Raw genomic sequence first — 27,147 nt, 5'->3', positions numbered from 1 at the left:
TACAGATCTTGTTATCTTAAAATTTCGTGACTTCTATGCTGTGTCCCTTTTTTTGGTCTAGTTTCTCGCTACTAGCATATGACTCCGGTGGTTTATAAATATGAAGTTCAGTTATTTTGTTATCAGTGAATTAGCTCTCATCTGTTAGGTTTCAGCTCGTAATTAAGAAAAATTCCTGAAAAGATAATCCATGATTGTGAGGTTTCCTAAAAGTTAGTTTCCATTAGTTGTTGACAACCATAGGATGTGATCCTTTTTTATGGTCAAGCAAAGATGAAATTGGAAACTTCGTCAGACGTGCTGTTCTTCTCGTGGTCCACCCCTGTTCGTTCGCATGGCGTTAGAGCGTTTTAAGCAGCATCAGAATGAGCCTGGCACAACTGATCAATGGCGTGTGATCTATCCTTGGCTAGTTCTCATCCGTAACACTCGGGCTCCACTAATTTCATGGATGCTTGACAAGATCATGTCCGATTTGGCGAACTTGATGTCTTTTTGTGAAGCCATGTGAAGAAGCAAGGAATTATTGTTGTCATAGCCCAGGAGCAGGCTCCATGGTTGTCCTCTTGGCATCACCTACCCAGGGCTATTTATGGGTGGATTGTGGTGGCGGATGCATATCAGATGGGTACTTCAACACATTTATCCCAACACTGTTGCACCACGTTGTGTCAAGGGTTGGTGTTTCGCTGTCTCCCTTTGCTACCGATGGCAGCAAAGCCTTGGTAGCCTCCTCTTGCGCAGCGCAGTGCTGCCATCGTGCCCTATTGCCATTATCCTACCTCCTAGGAATTCAACTATGGCTTCCATCCTGTACTGCATGCTTGGCCTCAGAGCTTTGTCTTGACTGCATGGGGAAGAGCCTCCTGACCCACAGATCAATGGGTTAGTGCTCCCCTTACCGCGTAGGCACACAGTGTGATTCTTACTAAATGAGACAAAGATAGGATATACACAATTACACGACTACATCATTAAACATTTCTTCATTCTGGAGAACCATCCAGTGGGTCTATCTGTTCAATCAATCAAATATTGCACTGAGCCGACATTGCTTTCTAGATTCTCCATCTGCTTTCATGGTAGTTAATCTTTTTTCAGGATGATCTATTGTTCTTGTAGCATTACCTTGCTGGAATAGCGAAAACCCTATATATTTTGGTGTTACTTCATGCACTATTTTAAGAAGAGAAAAAACATTATAAGAACTTCAACTGTACTGTGAAACAGAAGACTTGGTTTGTTTAATTTTTGAATCAAATCCCCCAAAAGTGAAAAACAGAGGATCATTTGGTTGTCATAAGGAAATTTATTAGCACATGAATGGTTATATTACCTATCCTAGCGTCCTTTGTTTTGGATTTGGTCCTTTTATAGGAGAGGTTCTTCCTGTTAGCTGGAAACACCGAAACGGTCAACATATTGTCGGAATCCTGCTTTCCAGTTATATTAGAATGGGACAATAATGAGTAGAGGAAAAGATGATGCTCCAAGTTTTATTCTATTAGTAAAGTTTTCTTACTTATTTTGGTCTCTTCTGAACCCATCAAAATGAGGCCTTGGTGTTTTATTTTATGAAAAGAAGGATGCATTTTGTCCATAGGCATCATATGCATTAGACAATAGCTTTGCACTCTTATACTTCTGTTATTGAATTAAATCCATTCATTTAGAGGATTCACGGAACCAATTCAGTCCTGCTTTTTGAGTTATTAGTTTTGTTTTGATTTTGCGTTGAGCTTCATTTCAGAACTTGCAGCCAAAGAGAGTGCATATATATGTGGAATTATGCTTTGCGCATAGTTGCTGCTTCAAGATTTTGTTTGGTGGGTACTTTAAAATTAAAATGGACCTTTCAGATACCTTCTTTTTTTCCTCCTGAAATGGATGCCAGTGAGGTTAGGCCGGCACAAGGGGCAGCTGTGGCGCCGGTGGCAGTGGGTTGCTGTGGCAGGGAGGGGCGGGGTGCGGCAGTGGAAGAGGTGAGGTGGCTATGGTTGGAGGGAGGTGGTGGAGGGAGAGCTTGAGCATAGGAAGGCGAGGGTTCGTGCTATCTGCTAATGCGTGATCATCTGCTAGTGCGCATCACAGATCACATGATAACAACGTTATAAGATATTTGCACGCTTGTCAGTCACATTTGGTAGAAATTATGGTGTTAACACCACAGAATTTGACTTCTGCAGTTTTGCTCATCATGTCATACCTAGATCTTTCTTGTAGTTGATGTCATCAGTTCTTATGTAGTCTATTAGAAAATGAAAGGTTGGAGGGAGTATTGTTATCATAAACAATTCAAGGACCTGATAATCGTCTAAGAGAGTTGAGTTAGCCTATGCGGCTATGCCAAAGTGTAGTATGTCATAAAGCAAACAAATACGTGCACATCTTAGCAATTCGTGTCTACCTCTGGACAATTAGTGTGCCTATAATTTGCATCGCTAGAACTAGATTAGAAGTCTTTTGGATGGAGTCAGAGTCATTGCCGTGGTGGAACAAAGTTAGTCCTGTAATTTCTTGATACAGCTGTGAGTGCAGACTCTGCAGAGTTAATCATACCGTTAATTATGATTTTTGGGCTGTTATTTCATTGTTAAGATTCTATGGAATTATTTTTCCACTATTTTTTCCACAACTGTCTATTTAACTGTATCTGTACTTGATTTATTGACTTGTTTCCGCAATGATTCTTCTATTCTCCTAAGATAATTTCAGTTGTAATAACAATTACCTTCTGCTGATTTGCAGGTTCAGAAGTTTGTTGAGTAGACAATAACCGACTAATTGTATTTGACATGACAATGCATCAGTAAAAAAACATGTTTTACCTTCTCTGGCTTAAGAAAATCCTCTGTATTACCCGGCTGACGGCAGCAATTTCTAGGTTCTGGGGTGTATCGCCTAATAAGACGTGCTTGCTGACACTTTTTCTCTTTGTACACTGTTTTATTTATCTGTAGGAGCCCTTTGGCTCAGTAGCCTGTACATTAGCTGCAGCTTGAGCATTATGTTTAGCTGCGATGATTGCAGTATGTAGGAAGGTGATTGCTGTATGGATTGACAAGTCATTTTTTTCTTTTTTGAACTGAACATTGACAAGTCATATAACCCCCATTTACCTTTTAGCCCTGCATCTTCTCTGGAATACCAGGTAATGCTCTGGCTATTACCGTCCAGCGTCAACTGTGTTTTACTGACATTGTTGTAAATTATTAGCCTTGATTTGGATAAAATTTACTGATGCCGTGGATCTAATCATCATGGCCACTGTTGGCCCGGTCTATTCTGGGGTGATAGAGTGTTTACATGGAAACGATTGTGCTGTGCAAAAGGTGGTTCAACTTATTGAATGGGCAGCAGGGAGCATCTATGTTCATGGTTCGTTTGCATCATTGAATTTGGTCAATTTGAGACGAGGTAAAATGCTGTTGCGCTGCTGTGACGTTTTGTCTGCCCCTCGGCTTTCGAACGACCAATTGATCCATGCAGGCGCCGAGGTGCCTGCTTGCCGGAGGCGTGGGGCAGGAACTGCTTGGTGTGATGAACATACGTAAAGGCTGGGCTGCAGCTGCAAACATGCAACCAATTGGTGTGGTTGCTTCGAAGAGGTCTGATAAGCCAGTCCACAGGACTATGTCCTTGTTTGGGTATAGTTGAAATTTATAGCTTTTTTGAAAAGTAGTTTTTCTGAAAGCTGCTTATGACTTTTGGTTATTGATTTTTATAAAAAAAAATTAGATTCTCAGCACATCAAAAACTAATAAAGCTACACTCAGACAATTTATCAGGTTTAATTTATTTCATCAGAAATTAGTTTTTCAAAAATCAATAATAAATCAATCTATTTATGTTATCTTTTAGTTTTTGAAAAACAAAAGCCAACAATTAACTAAAACAAACCGGGCCTATGATCCGGTGAAGTGGTCCTCAAAAGCACCCTAGTTTCACCTCCCGACAAAATAGTGGAACATGAGCTGCCGCACGAGCACTACAAAATGCTAAATAACCAATCAAGTACACGATGCACGACACATGATGGTACTCGTGGATTAATTCCTGTTTCCTGTGAAGTCCGGACCGGTAGCTTACACGCAGCGTAGGAACAAAACGCAAATCAACGTGCTGTTACGTTTTCTTTTCAAGGAACGTGGTGTTACATTATTGAGATGCCGGCACGTCAGATGCGTTGGGTTACTCGGAGGAAGGGAAACTTCTTGTGAGCTGTTACGGGCTGCATTTTATGATGCGAAACGAAATGTGCAAGCTAATGTAGGACCAAGATTATGCGTAGGCCTCGCATGCATTCCTATGTAAATGGTACTGTACCCAATTGGCCAATCTGCAAGGATAATAGAGTTAACCCACTTTTTACTCATTAGCAATTAATCCGGTAGAATCTTTGTTTTCAACAGGTGTTAATACTCCCTCTGACCAACAAAAATCCTAAGGCAAATTTTGCTAGACGGCACTCTGACTTCGTTTATTTTTGCTGATGGACACTAAAATCTTTTATCTTTAGGGAAGACACTCTCGAAAAATGGCTATTTGCTGGAAGACACCGTATTCATTAAAATATACTCTATCTAGTCTAAAATAAATGTCATTTTCGGTTGTTGTAATAAACTATTTTAAACTTTAGTCACAAATTACTTTTGATGTATTGAGTATGGATACTTAAAAATAACACTGGTAGATTTTTCTAAAAAATAATTTCATAATAGCATACATTTGCTATGTTTTATCAATATATTACAATAAAAAGTAGTAATTAAAGTTGGATTTTAGTGACCGTATCGATGTCCAAAATGACAATTATTTCGGATTTGATGAAGTAATATTTTGCTGATTAGGAGAGAATCTAAAATACCCCAATACACTTTTGACCTGCTGGGCCCACACATCAGGCCCCTCTCTCTTCACCTTTCCTTTCATATCCTTTCATTTTTTTTAATTCTAGTGTCTCCTTGCAAATAACCACTGTGATGTCTCTTGGCAAATAATTACCTTTTGGCAGTGTCCTAAAGATAGAAGATTTTAGTGTCCAGCATCGTGTGCTCTCTAGTAAAATTTGCCAAATCCTAAAATGACTTACACATATATAACCGGTTACCATTACCACACACCAAACTGCTGGTTCTCCCAAAAGCTTGCCACCAAGGTCTCTCATAATCTGCCAAATTTCTTCCACGTCTATCCTCTCAAACAGGCCATCTGCTTCATGCATGCATCAATCATTTGGCCACGCAGCCGCTATCAGATTAGGTTTTGCACTAGCTTTATTTTACAGCAACAAAGAACGAGCTGCACATGGCAGCACCATTACAAGAGCTAGACGTGCGTTTCGCAGCGACTTGACAACAATGTTTGGAGAGGGAACCAAGCTGCCAATTCTTTTTTTTTTTTACGGTTGCGCCAACTCGATCGGTCGCGTCCCTTTGGAAGGGTTTGGTGCTGGCTGCTGACCCCTCACCAACCAGCCCATGAATTGGAATTGATGCTCAGATTAGAAGAAATGATATTTAAGGAGAGGGACTAATTAAACATGGCGACTAATTAAACCAGCCCATGAATCGGTTTTGCGATGCAGCTGACTCGGTGGCCCATGTTGTGGGATGGTAGCTGCGAAAGAATTGCTTCACATAAAAATTTCAACCGATAAAACTTGCTCTTGACTCTTTGCAAAAAAAGAAAGAAAACACTTGTTCTTGACTCGCAGTGTTGTGTTTTAATTCTTTTCAATGAACTGTCGCTGTTCCAGCTTTGTTCTCTTTGTTTCAAAAGGAAACATTTTTTTCTTTTGGTTGGTGCACATTGTATCTTTTTTTTTTCAGTTGGTACTGAGTATGATTAAATTTGACCACCATCTATTTCTAGGGCAGGTTTTAGGATTCAATGTAACATTGTAACAGTGTGATTTTGTAGTGGAAAATGGCAAGTAACGTTTATTTGTGCCCTTACTTTAGTAATTTAGTTTTTTTTAACAGTTCTGCAAGTTTTAAGGTGACTTAAATCTTGCAAAACCAGAAGAGAGGTTAGGTTTAGGATAAGGGTAGGAGGTTGATTTGGGCTGTTAGATCCAACGGTTTAGGATAGGTAACGTAAAGATTTGCAAATTTTAAGTCACCTTAAACTAGATATTTTTAAACAACAAAAATGTGTTGGCCAAATACAATGCAACTAAACTCGACAACTGAGTATCAACCAAAACTATCTGATATCACCTGATGAGCGCAAAGACTGTTTGTGCCAAGTTTGTCTTCAGTTAAAATTATAATTATATCTGGTTATTAACTTATTTGCCCAGAAAAAGATGGATCGGATAGGTTGTAAGAATAATAGAGAGGGCACTTGGGGACTTTTTTGACTCATCTTGAGTATGCTGCCACCGATGTTGTGATTGCCCTGAACACTATCACCACACTTCTGCTCCTTTGTTGCCTCCTCTGTGCCGGCCCGCCCCTATCCAGTTATCTATGATGGCATTGCATGCTCTCTGACCAACCTGCTGCTGCAGGGTCTCCTCCTTCTCCTTCTCCACCTCACATTTTTCCGGACCATTAAACACTAATGTTAACCTCAGCTTCGCCGCCGCCATCACGGGTGAGTATTGGCTTGCTTTTAAAAAAAAATGTGAAAAGGTTTCCAGCCTCTGAATCATGTGTTGCACACAGTCTATTTCATTATTCTATCATTATTATGGTAAGTGGGGATGTTGAATAGAAAAATAAATAAACAAACTACATGATATCTAAAATATCATGCACCACATAGTCTGATATTAAATCGTCACACATTCTTAGCGAAGACTTTCATTGCAGTGACCTCTATTGTATGACACACCTTGCGCACATCCTCCCTCTCTTTCTCTTTCTGCAATAGTGTCCAATATGCTAATAAGTTCTCTTGAAAAGTTTATATGTTTATATGGAAGAAATGTTTATATGTTTGTCAAAGGCGATATCATTGTAGCATAATCATATAGCTCAACATAAGACAACTACACCAATAAATACTTTCTTTTTATGTTTTTTAATACCCTTAAGCCAATCACCCATCATATATGATATGTTCCTAGGTATGTTTATATCAAGAGCAATTTTAAAAATCCGCCATACTAATTTAGCGAGATGACAACCAAAGAATAAATGTTCTATGCTTTCATTATCATTACAAAAGCAATATTTAAGGTTCCTGTTCCAATTGCATTTTACTAAATTGTCTTTGGTTAAGATAACTCCTCTCCTCACATATCAAAGAAAAATCTTTATCTTCAATGATATCTTTAATTGCCACAAAAATTTCTTGAAAAGGATATTCCTTTGTTAGCCATATATTGATACATAGATTGGACTAAAAAATGTCTGTTCGCATGTAGATTCTATAACAAATATCCCTTCCTTGAGATAATGTATATTAACCAGCTTAGTCATTAGGCTATGCTATGCGGTAAGCTTATCTCCTATGATGGGTATGTGGAAAGATACAATATTAAACAACGATTGACACTGTTCTCTAAGTGGAGTACTACCGATCATGTATCTTTTCCAAATCTTGTTTGGGCACCATCATGTATTTAAATGTTTTTCAGTTTTTTTTACTAGGCCTGAATTCATGTTTGATTTTTATTAAGTAGGATTCGACGTGGTTGCTAAGTAGACCTAGTAAAGAAAAAAAAACATAGCCTAGTAATCATGTTTTTTTGTTAGGTTGAAGCTCAAAGACTCAAAGTCAAATAAATTTAGGCCGAAAAATGGACTGGGAGCCGGAAAACGCTCAGAGTCAAACCGTGTACACGACTTCTCCTCATGGAACCACCCAACCAGGTGTCCTGGTCACGTTTCGGTGTTCAATCGACCGACGATCTTCTTCCTCGTTTCTTCCATTTCCCCCCACCTCCGCAATGACTCAACCACGCCTAACTAAATTAATGGCCAAACACCGAGTGAACCACGCCACCACACACGCAGCAGCAGCAGCAGCAGCAGCAGCAGGAAGGGAAGCCGAGCCAAGAAAGCGCCGCACTACCACCAACCTTTTCCTCTCCTACAACTACAAGAACCCCCCACCCGACCGCCGACGGCTACTTAACTCCCACCCCTCTCCCTCCTCGCCCCTTCCTCCTCCTTCTTGCCCATTCTGTTCTGTTCTTTCGGGGATCCAAGAAGCTTAGGAAACTAGGGAACGGGCGGTGATGGGAGCAAGGGGCGCGATGCTCGCGGTTCTTGTTGTTCTTGCGGCGGCTGCCGGCGGCGCTGATGCGGCGGAGGCGGCGGTGAAGGGGAGGTACCACGCGTTGTTCAACTTTGGGGACTCTCTGGCCGACGCCGGCAACCTCATCCAGAACGGCACCCCGGACATCCTCGTCACCGCGCGCCTGCCCTACGGCCAGACCTATTTCGGCAGAGCCACCGGCCGCTGCTCCGACGGCCGCCTCGTCATCGACCACCTCGGTACGGTGCCTTGCTTTCTTCTCTTGGCTTCCTCCCAGCCCCAGATTTGGTGCGCTCTGTTGCTGATATGGGTTCTTGCATTTGGTCCGCAGCGCAAGAGTTCGGGCTGCCGCTGCTGCCGCCGTCCAAGGCCAAGAACGCCAGCTTCGCACACGGGGCCAACTTCGCCATCACCGGCGCCACGGCGCTCGACACGCCCTACTTCGAGGCCAAGGGGCTCGGCGCCGTCATCTGGAACTCCGGTGCGCTCATGACCCAAATCCAATGGTTCCGCGATCTCAAGCCCTTCTTCTGCAACTCCACCCAGGGTCAGTGTAAAAATCCCACTTTTTGTAGCTTACCTATGCCAGTGGTGATGCGAGATGGAGAAATTGGGAGATTGCTTGTGAATCGTGGTTCGATTGATGCTTTTCCTTTTGTAGAATGCAAGGAGTTCTTTGCCAAGTCGCTGTTCGTGGTCGGCGAGTTCGGCGGCAACGACTACAACGCGCCCATATTTGCAGGGAAGGGCATCACGGAGGCCTACAAGTTCATGCCGGATGTCATTCAGGGCATCTCCGATGGTGTCGAGGTAGCGCTTGCTTCCCTGTGTTGTGTATATTGTTGAATGTTTATTGTCGTGGGATGTGGTTCCAATTGCAATTGTTCGTGCGGGGTGCAGGCATTGATAGCTGAGGGGGCAGTGGAGTTGATTGTGCCTGGGGTGATGCCCACGGGATGCTTCCCGGTGTACTTGAACATGCTTGATGAGCCCGCAGCTGGATATGGCACCCGCAGCGGGTGCGTCCGCCGGTTCAACACATTCTCCTGGGTGCACAATGCACATCTCAAGGCTGCACTCGAGAAGCTCCGGCCTAAACACCCTAATGTGAGGATCATATATGGCGACTACTACACACCAGTTATCCAGTTCATGCTTCAGCCCGAGAAGTTTGGTGAGTCCTTAGATTCTTGATCTTGTTTATGTGCTATTTTTTGCTTAGATGTCGAGTCAGCTGTTTACTCAGAGTCAACTATTTCCTACTGTTCTCTTTGAAAGACATAACATATTGTAATTAGATAGTTTAGACCTTGGTAGAGGTGACTTTACTCTTTTCTAGTAGCACATTGCAGAATATACCAATCATGATTTGAATGGATAGTACAAAATTTGTGAGTTCAAAATCAGTCAGGCTTGCTTCATCTTCAGAGTATCTTGAAAGCAAAGTTACACCTTGCTCATTTAGAACCTGTTATCTCAGTCCGTAAAGGGGCTATTAGCTACCACTGCTTTTAGTACACTTTATTGAGAGCTTCCCAATTAATAGTTGTCTACTTGAGAGAGGAGGCCTTTTCAATGAAAACTAGATTCCACCAGAATGGGTCATTCGGGCCTAACAATAGGATGGTTTGATTATGATGTAAACTATGTAGACCTGAGCCCAAGTTTTTTCTTTAGGCAGTCTAATTATGTATTAGAACTTGCAGCACAGTGGTTCTCTTACCTGGTTAAAAATCATTGTCACGGCAACCCTGTTCATTTTGGCATGGACTAGCTACTATGATGTCCTTGTATACCTAATTTAGAAAAGCACACATACTCTACGAATGGTAGCATCATTTTTTTTGGGTATTAGAATCTCATTAGGGAAGTTTACTTCTCCAAGTGTTGTTAAGATAGACATTTCATAACAAAAAAAGTGCTGATGCACGATCACAATTAATAAAATGATGAAACTTTGCTACCAAACCTTCTTTTGCTATTCCACTTTCTGAGCATAGGGCATAGCTGAATCACAAATTTTAATAAGTCCTTGTTGTGGCAAGTACAAACATCTAGGAATTGCTTGGTTAGCTAAGCCATCGTTTTGGGCGATCACTTTTGTTTCTATCTGTTGCTTTCTTTCCTTGCTGACAATAGACCTCGATTTGGCTTTACGCTTGTTTTTTTAATCAAAAGAATAGTAAAAGGGGAATAACAGCCATCAGCTTCTAGAACTAGGAAATCTTTTTATATAGTTAATTGTCATTATGCGCATTGTTGGATGGGATTTGCTTAGGCCATGTCTATGTCATCACTAGATCACATGTACCTGATTTGTAGAATTTCCATTCATCGTTGCCTTGTAGCAGGTAACACATTGAGTACTTTATTAGTCATACATTCACCAACATAATTTTGCTGACAGAGACAGTTTTTATGTCTCAATTGCTAGAGAAAAAGGAGGCAGATGTGTTGTTTTCGATTAAAATGGAAGGCACCTTTCTTTCAAGCATTAGTCCTTGGATTTTAATGCACTTTATGCAAGGACCTAACAACTTATGATTTTTAATTCAGGATTTTACAAGCAACTACCTAGGGCATGTTGTGGGGCACCGTCGACTCCTGCGAAAGCCGCTTACAACTTCAATGGGACGGCCAAATGTGGTGAGCCTGGTGCAACTGCCTGTGCTGATCCGACAACCCACTGGAGCTGGGACGGCATTCACTTGACAGAGGCTGCTTACCGCCATATCGCCAAAGGCTGGCTATACGGTCCTTTTGCGGACCAACCAATCATCCAGTCCTCCTGAGCAATTCTGTTGTAGAGAGTATCAAAGTAGCACACTGAAAAAATGGAGCAGGGAAAGTAGTTCTTCCATACAGTTCCAATGTTGCATACTTGTATATCTCCATTTGATTGAATTCGTTGATGTGGGGTACAAAGGTGTGATATAAGTATGAAAAATGTAACTCACAGATGATCATGTATATTGTGTTCCGGAAATGTGATACAGATTGTCTTTTTGAGCAGCTTCTGATTCTCTGGTTACAAATCTGTCAGTTTTGCGATTCTTAACTGCAGCTTTTGTCTGAACATGGTGTGCATTATTGTGCAGAAATGAGCTGTGGGTGGAATTGTATCTGCACAGTACACACATGTAAATTTCTAGCTGTCAAGTGTAAACAATTGCAATAGTTCCAACAACTATCTTTGTAGTGGACATGGCATATATGGTTGGTGGAGAAGAATCTCCCATATAAATTAGGTTAATTAGATTTATACCATAACAATTTTGTCGATTTTGAAAAATACCATTATAAAGGTCGAAATTGAAACCATGCCACTGCTCTCCTATGAAAATTGTAACTATGCCATTATGCACAAATTTTAGACCAAAATGCCCTTGTCTTCTACCTCCTCCCTCCCCTAGCTCATCTCCTCCGGACATGCCTCTGCCTCACCAACTCCTCGGTGACCTTCTCTGCTCCTCCCCACTCCCACTCTTGCATCTCCGGCGTCCCATGAGCTTCCGGCGAGCGTGCTCCACCCTTTCTCTGCTTCGGCCTCCACTCGTCTGCCCCGATGCGATGCCGTGAATGCGGCCCGAGAGCTCCATGCTTGCTCTCCGCCCTGGGAGACGAAGTGAAGCTCGGGCTGGACCCGGTGGCCACAAAGCTCCGTACTTCGCTCAGGTGCACCACCGTGGTAGACGAAGAGCAGCCCAAGACAGATCCTGCGCCGCTACCCAAGGGACGGCCGGGCCCGCGCCCTTCTCGTTGACGCTGCCGGCACGCTTGTCAGGCACCGCGCCCGCCTCGTCGACGCCACACGCGCACTCTTCAGGACTACGCCATCACGTCGGGTAGCCTCTGGCTGGGCTAGGCATTTGGAGGGGAGCAGAGTGGCGGTGTGGGAGGTGGACCGGGTGGATCTGAATCGGAGACGTGGAGGGGCGGCGGCGCCGGAGTTGGTGAGGGGCATCACTCGGAGGGGAGGCGAAGGAGTGATGCTGCAGCGAGCGGCCGATCACAGAGTTTGGCTACGGCGGCGAGGGGCGGATTTGGGCGGCGGCGGCCTCCGTCGGTTGTGACGAAATGAAGGGGGAGAGAAGAAGAAAGAGACAAGGGCATTTTCGTCCATAATGGCATATTTCTAACTTTGCTCCCTTTGTAATGGTATGTTTTCAATTTCAATATTTGTAATGGCATTTAACAGAATCGATAAAATTATAATTATAATAACATGGATCTAATTAATCTACTAAAATTAGCAGTGACTTGGATGGAAGAATTTGAAAACAGTGCATGCAGGTGGAGTTGAAAGTTCGGACCAATGATGAACTGCTGATCTGGTTTAGCATTCGTTTACTATTGTATGGTTTCCTGCTATTGCCATGTGGTTAGCACTGAATTAGCAGCCCATGAGCCCTATTCTTTTTCCATGTGATCCATATCAACTCGTTTTAAACTGTGAGTTGTAAAGAATTTTTTTGGGTACTCGTGAAGCAAGTACAGCCAGTTTGAATTGCATTGGTCCATCTGAAACAAACAAAAAAAAATTCGTTCTTACAATGGTGAAAATGAAGTTGCAACAACCTAGAGGCCAAGAACAACTAGCCGAGGTCAGGGTTAAAAAACCGTCGGTAACCGCTCAAAAATCGCGATTACCGACCTTCCCGGTCCGGTCCGGTTTCAAAAACCGCTCAGTAACCGAAATTTGAATTCAAAAAATTCGAAAAAATAAAAAAATTCAAAAAAATTCAAAACAAATCTTAAAAAAACTAGACATAATTCTAAGAACTTCTATGAATTTGTTTTTCAAAAATAATGTCGTTTGCATCATATTCTATAGGGAGAAAGTTTGAAAAAAATGAAAAAAATTGAAGCGCGCGGCTCAATTATGAACTCACGTTAAGGAAAAGTGTAACATGTAAACACATATTTTTCTTGTATAAAACGTATTTTAAGAGAATCTTTAAAATTGATTTCACTTTATTTAGAGTTTTATTAAATTCTCTATGATTTTTACAAAGTTCACAAGCATAAAGTGAATATGTTAAGAAACATCACTGTAATTAATTTTTTCATGTCTACTATTATTTTTTCTACGTAAATCATAATATAAATAAGCTAATTAAAGTGGTTTCACTAATTTTTAAGGTGTGATGGGTCAGTTATGAATTAATCTAGTCGCAACACATTTACACAATCATGCATGTTACAATAACTAATTCATGAGTTCATATATTTTTAAAAGATATAGGATCATGTAAGAAGACTAAAAAAATTAGTTTCATGATTTTTGGATTAGCAAAGAGTAAACTATGCATTTACCTTGGTTTAACAAATAAAATTTCTCACAGAAAATTTTGAACTTTTTTATGAGTATAAATACTTTTATCATGTAGATCATGTTACAAGGAAGCCAACAAAATTTGTTTCACTTGATTTGAAGCTCGGATGAATTAGTTATTGATTTTACAAGATTGAACCCTTTTTTAGGTTTTTTGTTGAACTGCGCTGAAATTCGATAAAACCGCTCGATAAATCGAGAAAACCGAGCGGTTACCGAGCCAAACCGCTCGGTAACCGACCGAATCAAAAATGCGAGAAAAACGCTCGGTAACCGACCCAAACCGCTCGGTAACCGACCCAAACCGCTCGGTTACCGAGAGGGCAAAAACATGATTTTTTCGCAAAAATTTAAAATTTGCCGAATGAATTTTCTCCGAATTTTTTTGAATTTTTGACCGGTAATCGCGGTTACCGCGGTTTTTCGGTTACCGCCGGAGGTCGGTAACCGACCTCCGGTCGGTAACGCGAACCATGGCCGAGGTTCCTGGAGTGATTCCCACCAGGGTTAACAAAATCGTTAGGGTCGAAAACCACTTCCCAATGAATTTTTGAAATTCGTGAAATGCGGAAAAACCGTTCAAAATTCGGTTAGAATTCGGCCAAATTCACTCGGTCAAATATGTAAATTGGAGGTAAAATTCGGCTGAATCGACATTTGGTAACCGCTCGAATTCAACCAAAAACCGACCGAATTTTCCGTATTTTGAACGAATTAGTCAAAAACTGGTCGAATTTTCCGATTTACCGAATGCATTTCTTGAATTTGAGTGAAGTTAAAAAACCAAAAAATAGCTCAACCTTGTAAAATTAATAACTAATTCATCTGAGCTTAAATCAAGTGAAACAAATTTTGTTGGTTTCCTCGTAACATGATCAACATGATAAAAGCATTTATACTCGTAAAAAAGTTGATTTTTTTCTATGAGAAAATATATATATTCTAAACCTAGTTAAATGCATAGTTAATTCTTTACTAATCCAAAAATTATGAAACTAATTTTTTTAGTCTTCTTACATGATCCTATGTCTTTTAAAAATACATGAACTCATGAAATAGTTATTGTAACATACATGATTGTGTAAATGTGCTGTAACTAGATTAATTCATAACTAACCCATCACACCTTCAAAATTAATGAAAACCACTTTTATTAGTTTACTTATACTATGATTTATGTAGAAAAAATAATGGTAGATATAAAAAAATTAATTACAATGTTATTTCTTAACATGTTCACTTTATACTTATGAACATTGTAAAAATTATGGAGAAATTAATAAAACTCTAAATAAAGTGAAAACAATTTTAAAGATCCTCTTAAGATATGCGCTAAAAAAAATGTGTTTGTATATTAAGATTTTCTTTAACGTGATGGGCCAAATCATCCTATTCATACGGTCCATTTCAGCATTTTTCTTTTTTTTCAAACTTCCTCTTCATGAAATATGATGCAAACAACATTATTTTTGATTTTTTTAATAGAAGATCTTAGAATTGTCTCTAGTATTTTTAGAATTTATTATATTTTTTAGAATTTTTTGAATTCAAATTCAAAATGTGGTGCGGACCGAATTGATCGAATATCACGAATTTCAACTGGTTTTCAACGGTTTTCTGAACCCTAATTCCCACTCGCTTAAAAAATTTGAAGTACCAAATGAGCCAACTTGAGCCAGTTCAGTACATCTCTAGTTTTGTACTGCTGAAATAAAGATTCGTTTTAACTTTTAGCCCGTGGTAAAATCAAACAACATTGCGACCAAGAAGAGACAATGAACAAAATTAGTTCCAGATTCCAGAAGGGACACTCCGCAACTTGGTGCTTCACAACTTTTAACATGCTTTCGTTCAAAAAATAAACAAAAAACAAGTTTTTAACATGGTTGGGCTCTGTGAAGTTTGTGGTTCTTACTGGGACTGTTAAAAAAAAAACGTTCAATTGCACCTTGTGACGGACATGTTTTTTGGGACTTTGAATCACGCGTAATATCCAGTTGCAAGTTGCAAAAATGCAGCATCACGAGCAGCATTGGGAAGCAGTTGAGAAAAAAATTGTGAGCTTGTATTGTACGTACGTCTCTCCTCGGGAAGGTGTAACGACTGTATCTGTATGTACATACGCTGTTATCATTCAACGGCTACTTCACACCGATCGAAGGACGGCACGAAGCAGCAGGCAGGCGCCTAGAGATCCGTGCTGCAACTAGATCTAATGTTTTGACTTGGATCGAGGAACCCCCCACATGTTATGTATGTTGAGAATTGATCAACGACTGCCAGGGGCTGAGCTAGCGGAGATCTCTTTTATCCATCTTCTTTGTTCTTCTCCTTTTGCTCTTTTTCCTCTTATTCTTCTTCCTTCTTCTTCTACATCACCTTCTCTCCCTAAAGGAGTTACATGCAGGTAGGGATCCACCCCTGACTGCCACGGTTGTATATTAGTATCTGTTGGGGGAGAGAGCGTCTCCCCAACAGGACCTCTTCGTTATGTATATAATCACCCATCAATTAATGGAATGAATACAAGAATTCACTACTCTATCAAGTTCTATTGTCTCAATTACTTTCGTCATTCAATGCGTTATTAGCACATTTGCCTTCCATTCTGAGAAGAAGGTCAGGAACGTAGAGGCAACAGAGAAAGACCAGGAACATAGAGGCAACAGAGAAAGGCCAAGAACACAAGGATGGATTCAGATGTACCTTCAATCCCCATAACGATCACCATCGCGGTTCTTTTGGTACTCCCTATCGCTTTCCCCGCCGGTGCTATCTTCTGTCCTCTGCGTCGTGTTCCTCGCCATCATCACAGTCAACACTTCCACATGCCCTAGATGGCGGCGGCACTCTTTCGGGCAACTATGAGTAACGGTGACATCCTAAGAGGGAGAATGAATTAGAACACTTACAAACTAATGGTTCTAAAAACTTCACAAGATAAACTTATATTAATTTCTATCTAAATATGCTCTAGATTTATCTAATGTATCTACCTACCGTTCAAAAGGTTTACAACCTATTCTAGAAAGGTAAATTGCAAATATGTAAATACGGAAACATAAATAAGGTAGAGAGAGCAAACTCGGCACAAGGGATTTTGATCATGTGGTATCAGTGACACACAAGTCACCCCTAATCCACGTTCGAGCTTCACAAAGGATATACTCCCAGTTACCAAGACTCTTCTGATCATGGCTCTTAAGCTACCAAGCCACCAAGGTAATACCTCAATCATGATGAGCAACTAAGCCACCAAGGCGATGTGGAGAGAAGGTATAGGCTTCTCCGTACTCCAGCACCTTCAAATGACTGAGTGTAGGGGTATTTAGAGCATCAACCCCGTGGACTAGCCATTGCCCCAACAGCTCAAATTCTTTGTATACGCTGGATGTTCTGGTGTAGACAAATTGTACTCACCGGAACATCTGGCATGTACACCTTCCAAAAACTAGCCGTTGGAACTCCACTGAAAACCAATGTGAACATCGAATGTTCCGACGTGTTCACCAGCTCCATCATCGGACCTTAAGGCGTGTTCAACTGAGCCATCCCGCACCTTCCTCAGTGCAAAATACTCCAGCATTGCTTTGCTTCATCGTTGGACCATCCGGCGTGTTAAACTATACCAAACCGGACTTTGACATCTTCTTTGTAACAAATGCTCCGATGTATACTCCGACGTGCACACTTCAATCGCCGGACCTTCCGACGTGTAGTCCTTCAATCTTCCCACTATTGTAATCATCTCTGTAACAATTGCTCCGATGTATACTCCGGCGTTAACTCTTCAATCACCGGACCTTCCAGCGTGTACCATCGTCGGGCTTTTCAGAAATGCTCCACCGTTCATATCTCCACATCGTCAGATCATCCAGAGTGTAAAAACACCCGGCAAGAAAACACTACGGCGCTCACAACTCCTCTGCGCCGGACCTTCCGGTGTAGTCATTTTTCCTTGGACTTCTCTAATTCAATCAAACTTTGTCTCGGTTACGGTGACTTCTTAATGTATTACATCCATGAGCCCTACTAAAATATATTCTTGACAAACATATTAGTCTTATTGACTATATTGTCATTAATCACCAAAATCACAATCATAACCTAATAGGGTCATTTTTGCTACAACAACCACTATAGCCTGGAGATGGCAAGCCCGCCACATCCGAACTAGATACCGCCACCATAGTGACACTGGCAGCTCTAGGTGCTCCCCATCCACAATTGGAGACCAACCTTCGTTCAGTCCCCAAAGTCTTCTCCTTCACCGTTGCCAGCTCGGACCCACTAACAGCGATGTTGCCGAGACCGGCTAGGCGGTGTCGCCTTCGATGCGTCACAACCGCCGCCTCGCACTCTCCTCGGTGGTGGCTGCCAGACCATGCTCGGGACATTGACGCCATTAGTCCTTCGCTTTAACGACAACACTCCTTCTCCCTCTCGCGGTGCTACTTTGACCACCATCGGCGTCCACCCTCAAGTGGCTAACCACACCGCCAAATATGGTGGTCAACCAAACCAGATCTGGCACTAGCGCCGCCTCCATAAGGTAGTGGCCGGCTAGACCTGGCAGTAGCAGCTATTGGCGGCCTCCTCCAGAACCATCATCGGTCCATGTCAGCCCTCACGGCTAGCCTCGACTGGCTTGTTCCAGCCGAGCCCTTCCCAAGTCAGGCAACTGAGGTCCTCTTGCTTCGGCCGCACCACTAGTGCAACGAGCACAAGAGTGAGAGGGTAGGGCTAGGAACCTTAACCCTAGCGGTCCCCCTTTGCCACTTATAATGCTTCCACACGAGCCAATTGGGGCACTCCATGGCTGACTGGGCTGGCTCGGCTAACAGGCCAAGATGGCCCCTCCTTCCCCACCCCTTTATAAAGGCGCTGCCGCCTGGGTCGATTGGGCTGCGCTGGGCCGCACCGTGGTAGGCTGGGTTGGCTCGACTAACAGGCCAAAAAACAGCCCATCTGGGTCAATTCATATTAAGCCATCGTACATTTACCAAAAACCCCTCGGGTTTTATCAAGATTATGTGTTGCTTTAACATATACTATCAATTATATGGTGATCCATGCACTTTAGTCCTTCAGACTTTGAATATTTGCGGGATTTTGTGTATTACTGTATTGTAATTATATTACCTCGGTAATATGATCAATATATTGCAGTTTTTACACATTATTATTTATTCAATGCAATCTTTTATTGCACATTTTTAATTGGAATAATATTTTTTGTTATTATTTATTTGATCACCTGCTTAAATAATTCATAGAAAATTACTAAAAATACATATAAATTGATTTTTATAATGTTGGCATGGCACAAGGTATTGGAGACTGTGACATTGGCTGCAACTTTAGTGTCGTCCACCTCAATTGGACGGAGTCCATATCAATAGCAGTGAGTCATCTTGCCCAATACCGCGAGGTCTATATCATATTGGTGACTACCTTCATCGCTCTTGTTCCACATTTTTAGTACAAAGTCTATATGTTGGTTGTGATTGTAGTTTCACCTATTCCATCAGGGATAGTGTCCAGCATATTAGCAACGATTTATCACATGCTCTATATTGAAGGTCTAAATCCTTTGTCATTACTGACATATTTTGATTAGCATTTTTAATCAATTGCAACATTTTCCATTAATTTACTCTATTAGTAAATTAATGCATGTCATTTCATGCCGGACATAGCTGGCATTTTAAAAAAGAATTTTCAGAACTTGCTTTGGATGGTAGTAATTATTTAACCTGGGCTCAAAACGTTAAAATGCATTTGACTGCATGGAAATACATTGCCACCATAACTCCACCACCAGAGAATGCTGAATATATTCTTGAGCGTTCCAAATATGCAACTTTACATTTTTTTTTATGGCATCACCTCCATCCAGATCTCAAATATGAGTATTTAATGGAGGATGATCCACTCGCTCTTTAGAACTCTCTCAAGAGTGTTATGATCAACAAAAAATTGTTATCTTACCCAAAGCTCAACGTGAATGGCTTATCATTCATTTTCAGGACTTTAACTCTGTGGTAGACTAAAACTCTCAAGTTCACAAGATCTGTTCTACATTGAGATCCTGTGATCACATAGTTTCAGATGAAGATATGATTGAGAAAACTTTATGCACTTTTCATCTATCCTTCTGGGTATTGCAACAGCAATATCGCCAACAGAAATACGATAAGTACTCATAGTTGATATATACATTACTACAGGCAGAAAAATATGATGAACTTATGAAGAATCATCAAAATCGCCTAACAGGTGCAACACCTCTTCCTGAAGTACATGCTAACACTTAAAATACAAGTAAATTTTGTGGTCGCAAATGGAACAACAAGAAATCCAAGGGAAAAGTGGCAGTTTTCCAACAGACAGAAAAAGAGTGGAATTGACAAAGGCTAAGTGCTGAAATGATAATAAATACAACTTTCAAGTATGTCAATGGTGTGGATGTACAAATCATCGTACAAATACCAGATTCACAAATATTTTGTGGATTTGTATCTCAAATCCATTGAGAAAGGCAAGCATGTTCAAGGGGTACATTTAAAGCTCACTTCAATGCACGACCAGAAGACACTCTGGTAGCGAACTGTTCTCAAACCATTCCTCAGATGGTGAAGAATAGTTTTGTCACATCTTAAATTCCTAATCATGTCATTAAGCATAGTCACATCATGAGCATAATGTTTTATTGCTAAGCATTTGATGAGTGTTTGTTTTTCTAATGGTTGTTAAGCAAATTCTTCGAGTTGTAAAAATACCCCACGTTAGATTTTTACTTTAGTTTAACCTTTGCGTATGCATCGTGAGCGAATCCTTTCAAAATTGTTCATCTCGTTTTATATTTTGTGACACAAAAATCCGTAGAATTTTTAGAGCTCTAGATCACCTTTTTGGGTTAATGAAAAGAGGGAAAGAAATGGGAGAGAAAGAAGTAGATTTTCAGCTGAACTTGGGCTTGTCTTTTTGCTTGCAAATATCAAATCCAACTCATCTACAAATGAGTCTTTGATGGACCAAAAAGTCTCTGTGCGGGACCCACCTAGATGGCCCACACTCCTCCCTCTCTTGGATAGCAGCACCAGCCCTTCTCCCCTCCCCCACTGCACCCTCTCTCTCCCACACTCACGTTCTAACAGCAAGGCAGCAAGCAGGACCTCTCCTGCCTCTCTCAAACACTCACTTTTCCACCCAAAATCCCCCTCAAGCACTTGGAATCCAGGTATGCATGTCACACCATGGTGTTCCCCATGTTCTTATTTTTCTATCCACCCAAAAATCTCTTGCATGCATGAGGTTTTGGGTGATACACATTTCATTTTTGTCACTTGTCTTGTTCTGAAAATTTCAGCACTTTGTACATCTCCTCTTCAAGCTTCTCCCGTTGAATTCTTCCCAAATCAACCGCCACAAGGTTGGCAAAGCACATTGGGTAAATCCTTTAGGTACCCTTGGAGAGAATGTATGAATTAGATGGTTGTTTTAGGAGTTTATGAGCTGCAATCGAAGAGTGGCGAAGCAACCATGTGTTCATGAGGCATTAGAGTCAGAAGAATTGTTAGATGAGGTTGAGCTAGGGTTTCGTGGTTGTAAAGTGAGCAAGATAGGTTTAGAACTCTGGCATTAGTGTTTTTACATGTTTAGGGGGCTTAGATTTCGATATGCAAGTCGAATCGGCTGAAAAATCATCAAAAATCAGCCTTTTCTAGAGCTACCTGGAGTATCCGGGTCACACCCGGAGGGTCCGGGTGATCCTAGCAAGAAAAACACGAGGACCCCCACCCGGAGGGTCACCCTAAAACTTCGGAACCCGGAGTATCTGGGTTTACTGTTCATCAGAGATTTTTCCTATTTGCCTACCTTTGTTGATAGCTTGTAAAATTCATAATAAATTCTCTGTAGTTCCAAAAATTATGAAACTATTTTTTTTGTTTCATAATAATCTCCTCTACCTATTAAAAATATCCCTAGCTATGAAATAATTAATTAAATTTCTAAGTTAAATTAATTAGGTTAAGGCTTCATTAATTCACCGTTAATTCTTTACAAGTCCAAAATTAGGGTGACCAATTTTTCTAGTCTTCTTATGACTTGTCTAACTAGGAAAAATATTTTCATTCATTATAAAATATATTTTATGGTATCTCATCATATGCTTATTGCGATGCATTCTTTTCTTTAGTGATCATCGAACCGGAGAGTAGCGGGTTATCGTGAGGATGTTTTGTGGTTGACCTTGATTTGAAGAAGATCAACAAGGCAAGCAACTAAGCATATTGCATCCTTTGTTCAAATTGAATAGAGTCTCAATTCATAAATAATGCTTTATGTATGTTTACATGTTTAGCGAGTCGATGTCGGGTCATGTGGATAGAACCTATATTGTTGCATTACCTCTATCTTGATTTGTTGATGATCCCTATTCCTTGTAATCTAGGATGATGTTGTCGATGTCTAACTACAACGGTTAATCGAAATGCTTAGTAATGCTTAGGTCTTCGCTAGAAATCGAGCGTCGGTGCAGCTGTTGTTCGTGAATTTAGGGTTTACTTACTACTGTTCACATTTATAATTATGATGTCGGATTGGATGATATGTGAGAATGAGGCAAGATGCGGGCGGTGCTAGGGGTAGGTTGGGAGAGGAGCCCAGATGCCATAGACCGCTTGCATCTTTTAAGCACCATCCGTCGGTGCCGTTGGATTTAGCACTTTTTCGTGCTCACCACATACCCGAATATGGGACGGGTAAGCCAAGTACCGTAAGTCACCGCGTCCATTTAACTCATGCGCTCGGGGTGTGAGAAAGGGCTTGTAGAGGCATCTGAGATCGGGCATGGGGTCTAGGTGGCCTCCATACGCATGGGGTCTAGGTAGCCTCCATATGCATCGGGCATGGGAACAAAGGTTTGGGGTGGGTACACGAACGGTTGGTGCGTGAATCATCACTCGCAACTGACGGGTTGTGTGGGCGATGTTGTCATATCGTGTGGGTTCAAGAGTACTTCCCTGCAGTGTGTAAAATCAATTCAAATTGCCGCGCTCTCGGTTATGAGCAAGCTTTTGTCCATCCGCATCGGTCGTAGAGTGACGAATGTGGGATGTTTGGTATGGAGGGTATGTTGGGTATGGTTGGTGATGATCCTTGGTTACATGAGATGGATCCTTTTACATTTATGTGCAGGTTGGTGTTTACAGGGTAGATTGGATATGTGTTTTGGTTAAGTATAGGTGCTCACACATAGATGTTAGGTTGCTTACGTATATTAATATTTACTTAACCTTGTGATATTTTTCTTGCTAATAACTCAATGCATAACCCTTGGAGCCGGGCAATTTATATGTTTCCTATATGGTTTAAGTCTTGCTAGTACCTTCGTACTCATGCTGCTCTTTTAGGTTGACAGGCGAGGAAAGGTTAGCTTCTGGCTACTTCATGTCCGTCGGTGCTGGCGACGGGCAAGAGTAGTGCCATCTACTCGTGTGGCGAGGTTTGGGTAGAGCCTAAAGGCATATGGCTCCACCGGTCTTTTTGTTGTTAGTTAGTTTTAAATCTTCCGCTGCGTAGTTTTATCTCTTTTGATGTAAATTACTGTAAATGGTTGGATGCTTAAGAACTTGTAATATAATGTTAATTACTCGCTCTTTATTAAGCTTGATTGTGATTGATTATGTTGGAAAGGCATGTGTTCCGATCTTAGGCACAAAACACGTGCTGGGACTACCGGGATAATATTCTGCTTAATCGTTGAAGTCATGATTAAGTAAATGGTTGAATTAATGATTAATTAGAATACTGTTTAGACGGTTCCTCACAAGTTTGGTCTAGAAGGAGGATCTCCCCAGTGTATATGACATGCTTGTGGAATTTACTTCCTAGGATACGTTTGGAGACCTCAATTAGTCTTCTAATCATCTCCTAAATATCATAAGCCTACTATTATCCTACATGATGTTATGTATTGTATATCACTATATACAATAGTGTCCCTCAAGATATTATACTCAATGAAATCAACATTGTATGTATTATATATGTTGGGGGGATGATCTCCCGTACCCATTCGAATGGCGAGTCGAAGTCCGCCAGTGGTTGAGCACTGATGAACATTGCAGTTGTGTTTCAAGAAGTGCAGATGAAGGCTCTGGTGGGCCTTTGGTCAGAGGCCGAAGGTCGATCCGCGGTGCCAGCATTCAGCATAGGCGAAGGCTCTGGCAGCCTTCGGTCGGAGCCCGAAGGTCGACCCGCTACGCTGGGGATCAGCATAGGCGAAGACTCTGGCAAACCTTCGGATGGACACCGAATGGTGACTCGGGGTGCAGCGCCGAGGCTGTTCGAAAGTGCCCGGAGGGCGTCGAAGCCCGTGTAGCCACTTAGGGTATAGTTGTAAATATGCAGATATACTTGATGGTACCATAATGCCCCAAATATGCTGGGAATGTAGCAGTTGGAGGGGTGAAACTGTAAATCCTAGCGTGGAGTGGTTGAGTACGGGCTATAAATAGGTTAGCACTGTAACTGAGGTGATGGAGGAATTAAGATTATTTCACCCTCAGGTACGTGTCACACTTCGAAGCCTTCGGCTTTCCCTCTTAACCGAAGGCCTTCCTTGCTGTCTGGTGACTTCGATCCCAACAATATATATGAATTAAATTCATACTGAATTTTCTCTTATATATAGATATTTTACATGAAGCAATCAGATGGAAGAATAAACTTGTTTAGTGATGGAAGAATAAATTTGTTTAGTGGATAGTTGTACCACTAATACAATTTTTCGGGAGTAAATTTTTTTCTCTGCAACATGGAAATGCTATGACCATCGCTAGATACGATGCATTAATTGTGGGTTTGGATCGAGCCACAAATGTTCTACTCGATGATATGGTCGGTCAAAATACTTATCTTTACTGACCAAGTCTTTGATCTGTCGAAGCCTCATTTCATGTACTGGTGCGGGCTTGACGATAAGTAGTATAGAACTACCATATCTGGATACCTTAGGATTTTCCGTCTTTCTCAGGGCATATCTCTTTCCCTGAGAAGGGAATCCCTGGATGCGTAAAAACTGCCCTCAGATACCCAGAATATTTCGTAAACAGAGAAGTTTATCTTCAAGAACAAGAAGGAAGAACTTCAGAGGCCATACGACGCCCCCTATATATACGGAGTCAAGGGACCCTACAAGACTTCTGCAATTAGATCTGTATTAGCATCTCTCCCCGACTACGCGCAAGAGAGTCGTCCAACTAGGTTTAGATTCATTTAGACTAGCCACGCATCCCCTTTAACAGTCTTAGAGAATAATAAAAGACCAACAGAACGTAGAGCTATTATCGTAAGAGAAACCTGAACCTGTATAAAAACTCTCTATGTGTTATATGATTCGTCTAATCGAAGCATCCCCACTATTTCTACAAATTCGTAAGATCAGCTGTTCACCCATCGTTGACAACAACCGTATACCACGGACTTTGTATTAATTGTAGATGTTCACCTTTACGAATCAAATTGCTATCTTCTATTCTCCTCGTCCGATTAATCTATTTTAAAATATCTCTAGAATGGATTCACGACAATTTAAAAAATCAGAAATTTCTATTTCATAATCATTTCTAATTTCATTTAAAAATTAAATAAATTCATCTACTTGTTGCCCGTAGGAAGGGCGACACGTACTTATCGTCCTTTTACTATGTGACATATCCATGTCACCTTTCCGTCGGGCGATAGGAGTATAGAATTGCGAAACTTCAATATTTGCAAATTTTGGATTTGAAATATATAAAATAAAAAATCCCCTTACAGCTGGTTTTCTGCTGGTCATTCTAGACCGTTTGAATGCAATGTGCACCGCTACGACACGTGGAGCCTGTTGTGTTTGTGTATAAATAAAGCATGTGAATGTCAGGCCATGTTTTGGCAGACGGGGCTCCCCTGCTCCCGCAGCATGTACCCCGTAGATAGCTGCAGCGAGGGGCGAAGCTACTATGTACCACCCGAGTACACCGGCATCAGAGAAATTTTTGTGCACTGTCTATTAGCCATTCAGTTTTACCACTAGTGCACCACGTTCCGTGACATTTATGCACTACCATTCGTCCATCCGACTGCTTGCAGACCAGGCCTAGCCACCGAGCTGGCCCAGCAGGCGCTCCGCGCTCTCCGTGCGCGGGACGGCCCATAACCCAGCTTGCCTCTGGTTCAGGACTCCTCACAAGCACAGCAGAAGTAAGCCACGGCCCAGTCCGGCAGTTCCCACTGGGCTGGAACACATACGCAAATATTATCCCTTTATGAAGAGTTGGAACCAAGTCGTTCGCTCTTGCTCGCCTATAATTGCGAAAGTTGAAAGCCCAGGAATACCAATTGACCGTGCTCACGGCTTTGCCGCTGACACCATCACCGGTCACTGCGGCGAGCGTGCCTTCTCGCCGAAATTGCTGCAAGCGGCCTCAATTGGGACAGTGAGGAAGCACTTCATTTGGAATTTTGAAAAGTCCCCGCAGGCCGCATTGCCGTAAACCCGCAAGGCTGCAATCTTTGATTAGTTCTTGCTTCTGGGTAAAGATCATTTTTTCGGTCATGATAATCTTTGATTCATGTCGAATTGTCGCAAGGCCGCATTGCCGCAGGTTCTAAATGGTTTGGTTCGGTTCCGGTAATTTTGGAAAGTCCCCGTAGGCCTTATTGCCGGCTTGCCACAAGGCTGCAATCTTTGATTTTTCCTTGCTTCTTAGTAAAGATCCATCCCTTTTTTTTTTCAGTTCTGATAATCTGATCCATGGCCTTTCCCAACTGATGGAAAAAAAAAATTAATGAGGCTTCCTTTGATTTGGGACTTTTAGTTCAATCGTTCGGAGTAGTTGATACTTGGTAGTGTTGAATTCCTGGAGACTAGAGCATGAGCATTGTGTTTTTCCTAGAGGCTAGAGCATCACATTTTTTGAAGGGGTTCTGAACTCAGACAAAACATTTGATCAATTTTTCCTTCTCTTGATTCTTGAATATTAACATATGATACAATATGTAATTGAGATTTTGAATAATGTGTAATGACAAGTAAACTTATAGAAAGATGGTTGAAAAGGAAAGCGCCAGATGATGCTAATAATGGTGATAATTCTCATCAACAAGATATCAATGCTAGGAATTCAACTCCATAAGATATCAATTGGGAAGAGGAGATCCAATTTAATCCGGGTAAAAGGAAAGAAATAACTACTTACCATCCTAATATCAGAGAAGTGGTAAGAACAAGGTATTTAGAAAATGGGTCTTGTCAACCTCGCACTCCTAATTTTTCATGGACTCGAATTGGGGAAAAAAATAGAAGGTTTAATCTTGAATGGTTTGATGAATTTCGAAGTTGGCTTGAGTATAGTGAGTCCACAGATAGAGCATATTGTTTTACTTTTCTTGATGAGAGACCACACTAAGAAGGAGGCCAAATATAAGTCTTTTGCTGTAAATGGTTGGAATAATTGGCCTAATAAAGATAGACTGAGGGATCATATAGGTGGTGTTGACAGCCCTCACAATATAGCATTGAAAAATTGTGATGTTTTGTTGCAAAGAGA

At 41.4% G+C, this 27,147-nt stretch overlaps 1 protein-coding gene across 1 annotated transcript; it reads left to right on the top strand.

Annotated features, from left to right (window-relative positions):
• Window positions 1-7,869: 7,869 nt before the first annotated feature.
• Window positions 7,870-11,223, top strand: LOC133922340 (GDSL esterase/lipase At5g45910-like). Its single transcript, XM_062367633.1, has 5 exons — window positions 7,870-8,450; window positions 8,543-8,758; window positions 8,873-9,021; window positions 9,112-9,385; window positions 10,768-11,223. Exons 1-5 carry the CDS (start codon window positions 8,192-8,194, stop codon window positions 11,001-11,003), a joined length of 1,134 nt encoding a protein of 377 aa, XP_062223617.1. The 5' UTR covers window positions 7,870-8,191; the 3' UTR covers window positions 11,004-11,223.
• Window positions 11,224-27,147: the final 15,924 nt, after the last annotated feature.

This window comes from Phragmites australis, chromosome 6, assembly GCF_958298935.1.
Source record: "Phragmites australis chromosome 6, lpPhrAust1.1, whole genome shotgun sequence".
NCBI lineage: Eukaryota > Viridiplantae > Streptophyta > Magnoliopsida > Poales > Poaceae > Phragmites > Phragmites australis.
This window is presented reverse-complemented; position numbering and strand designations above follow the sequence as displayed.

Bases quoted from the DNA above. Each gene is read 5' to 3' on its own strand.
- LOC133922340 (XM_062367633.1), top strand. From the start codon at position 8,192: ATGGGAGCAAGGGGCGCGATGCTCGCGGTTCTTGTTGTTCTTGCGGCG. The intron at 8,759-8,872 runs GTCAGTGTAAAA...TTCCTTTTGTAG, and splicing joins CTTCTGCAACTCCACCCAGG to AATGCAAGGAGTTCTTTGCC. The intron at 9,386-10,767 runs GTGAGTCCTTAG...TTTTTAATTCAG, and splicing joins GCTTCAGCCCGAGAAGTTTG to GATTTTACAAGCAACTACCT.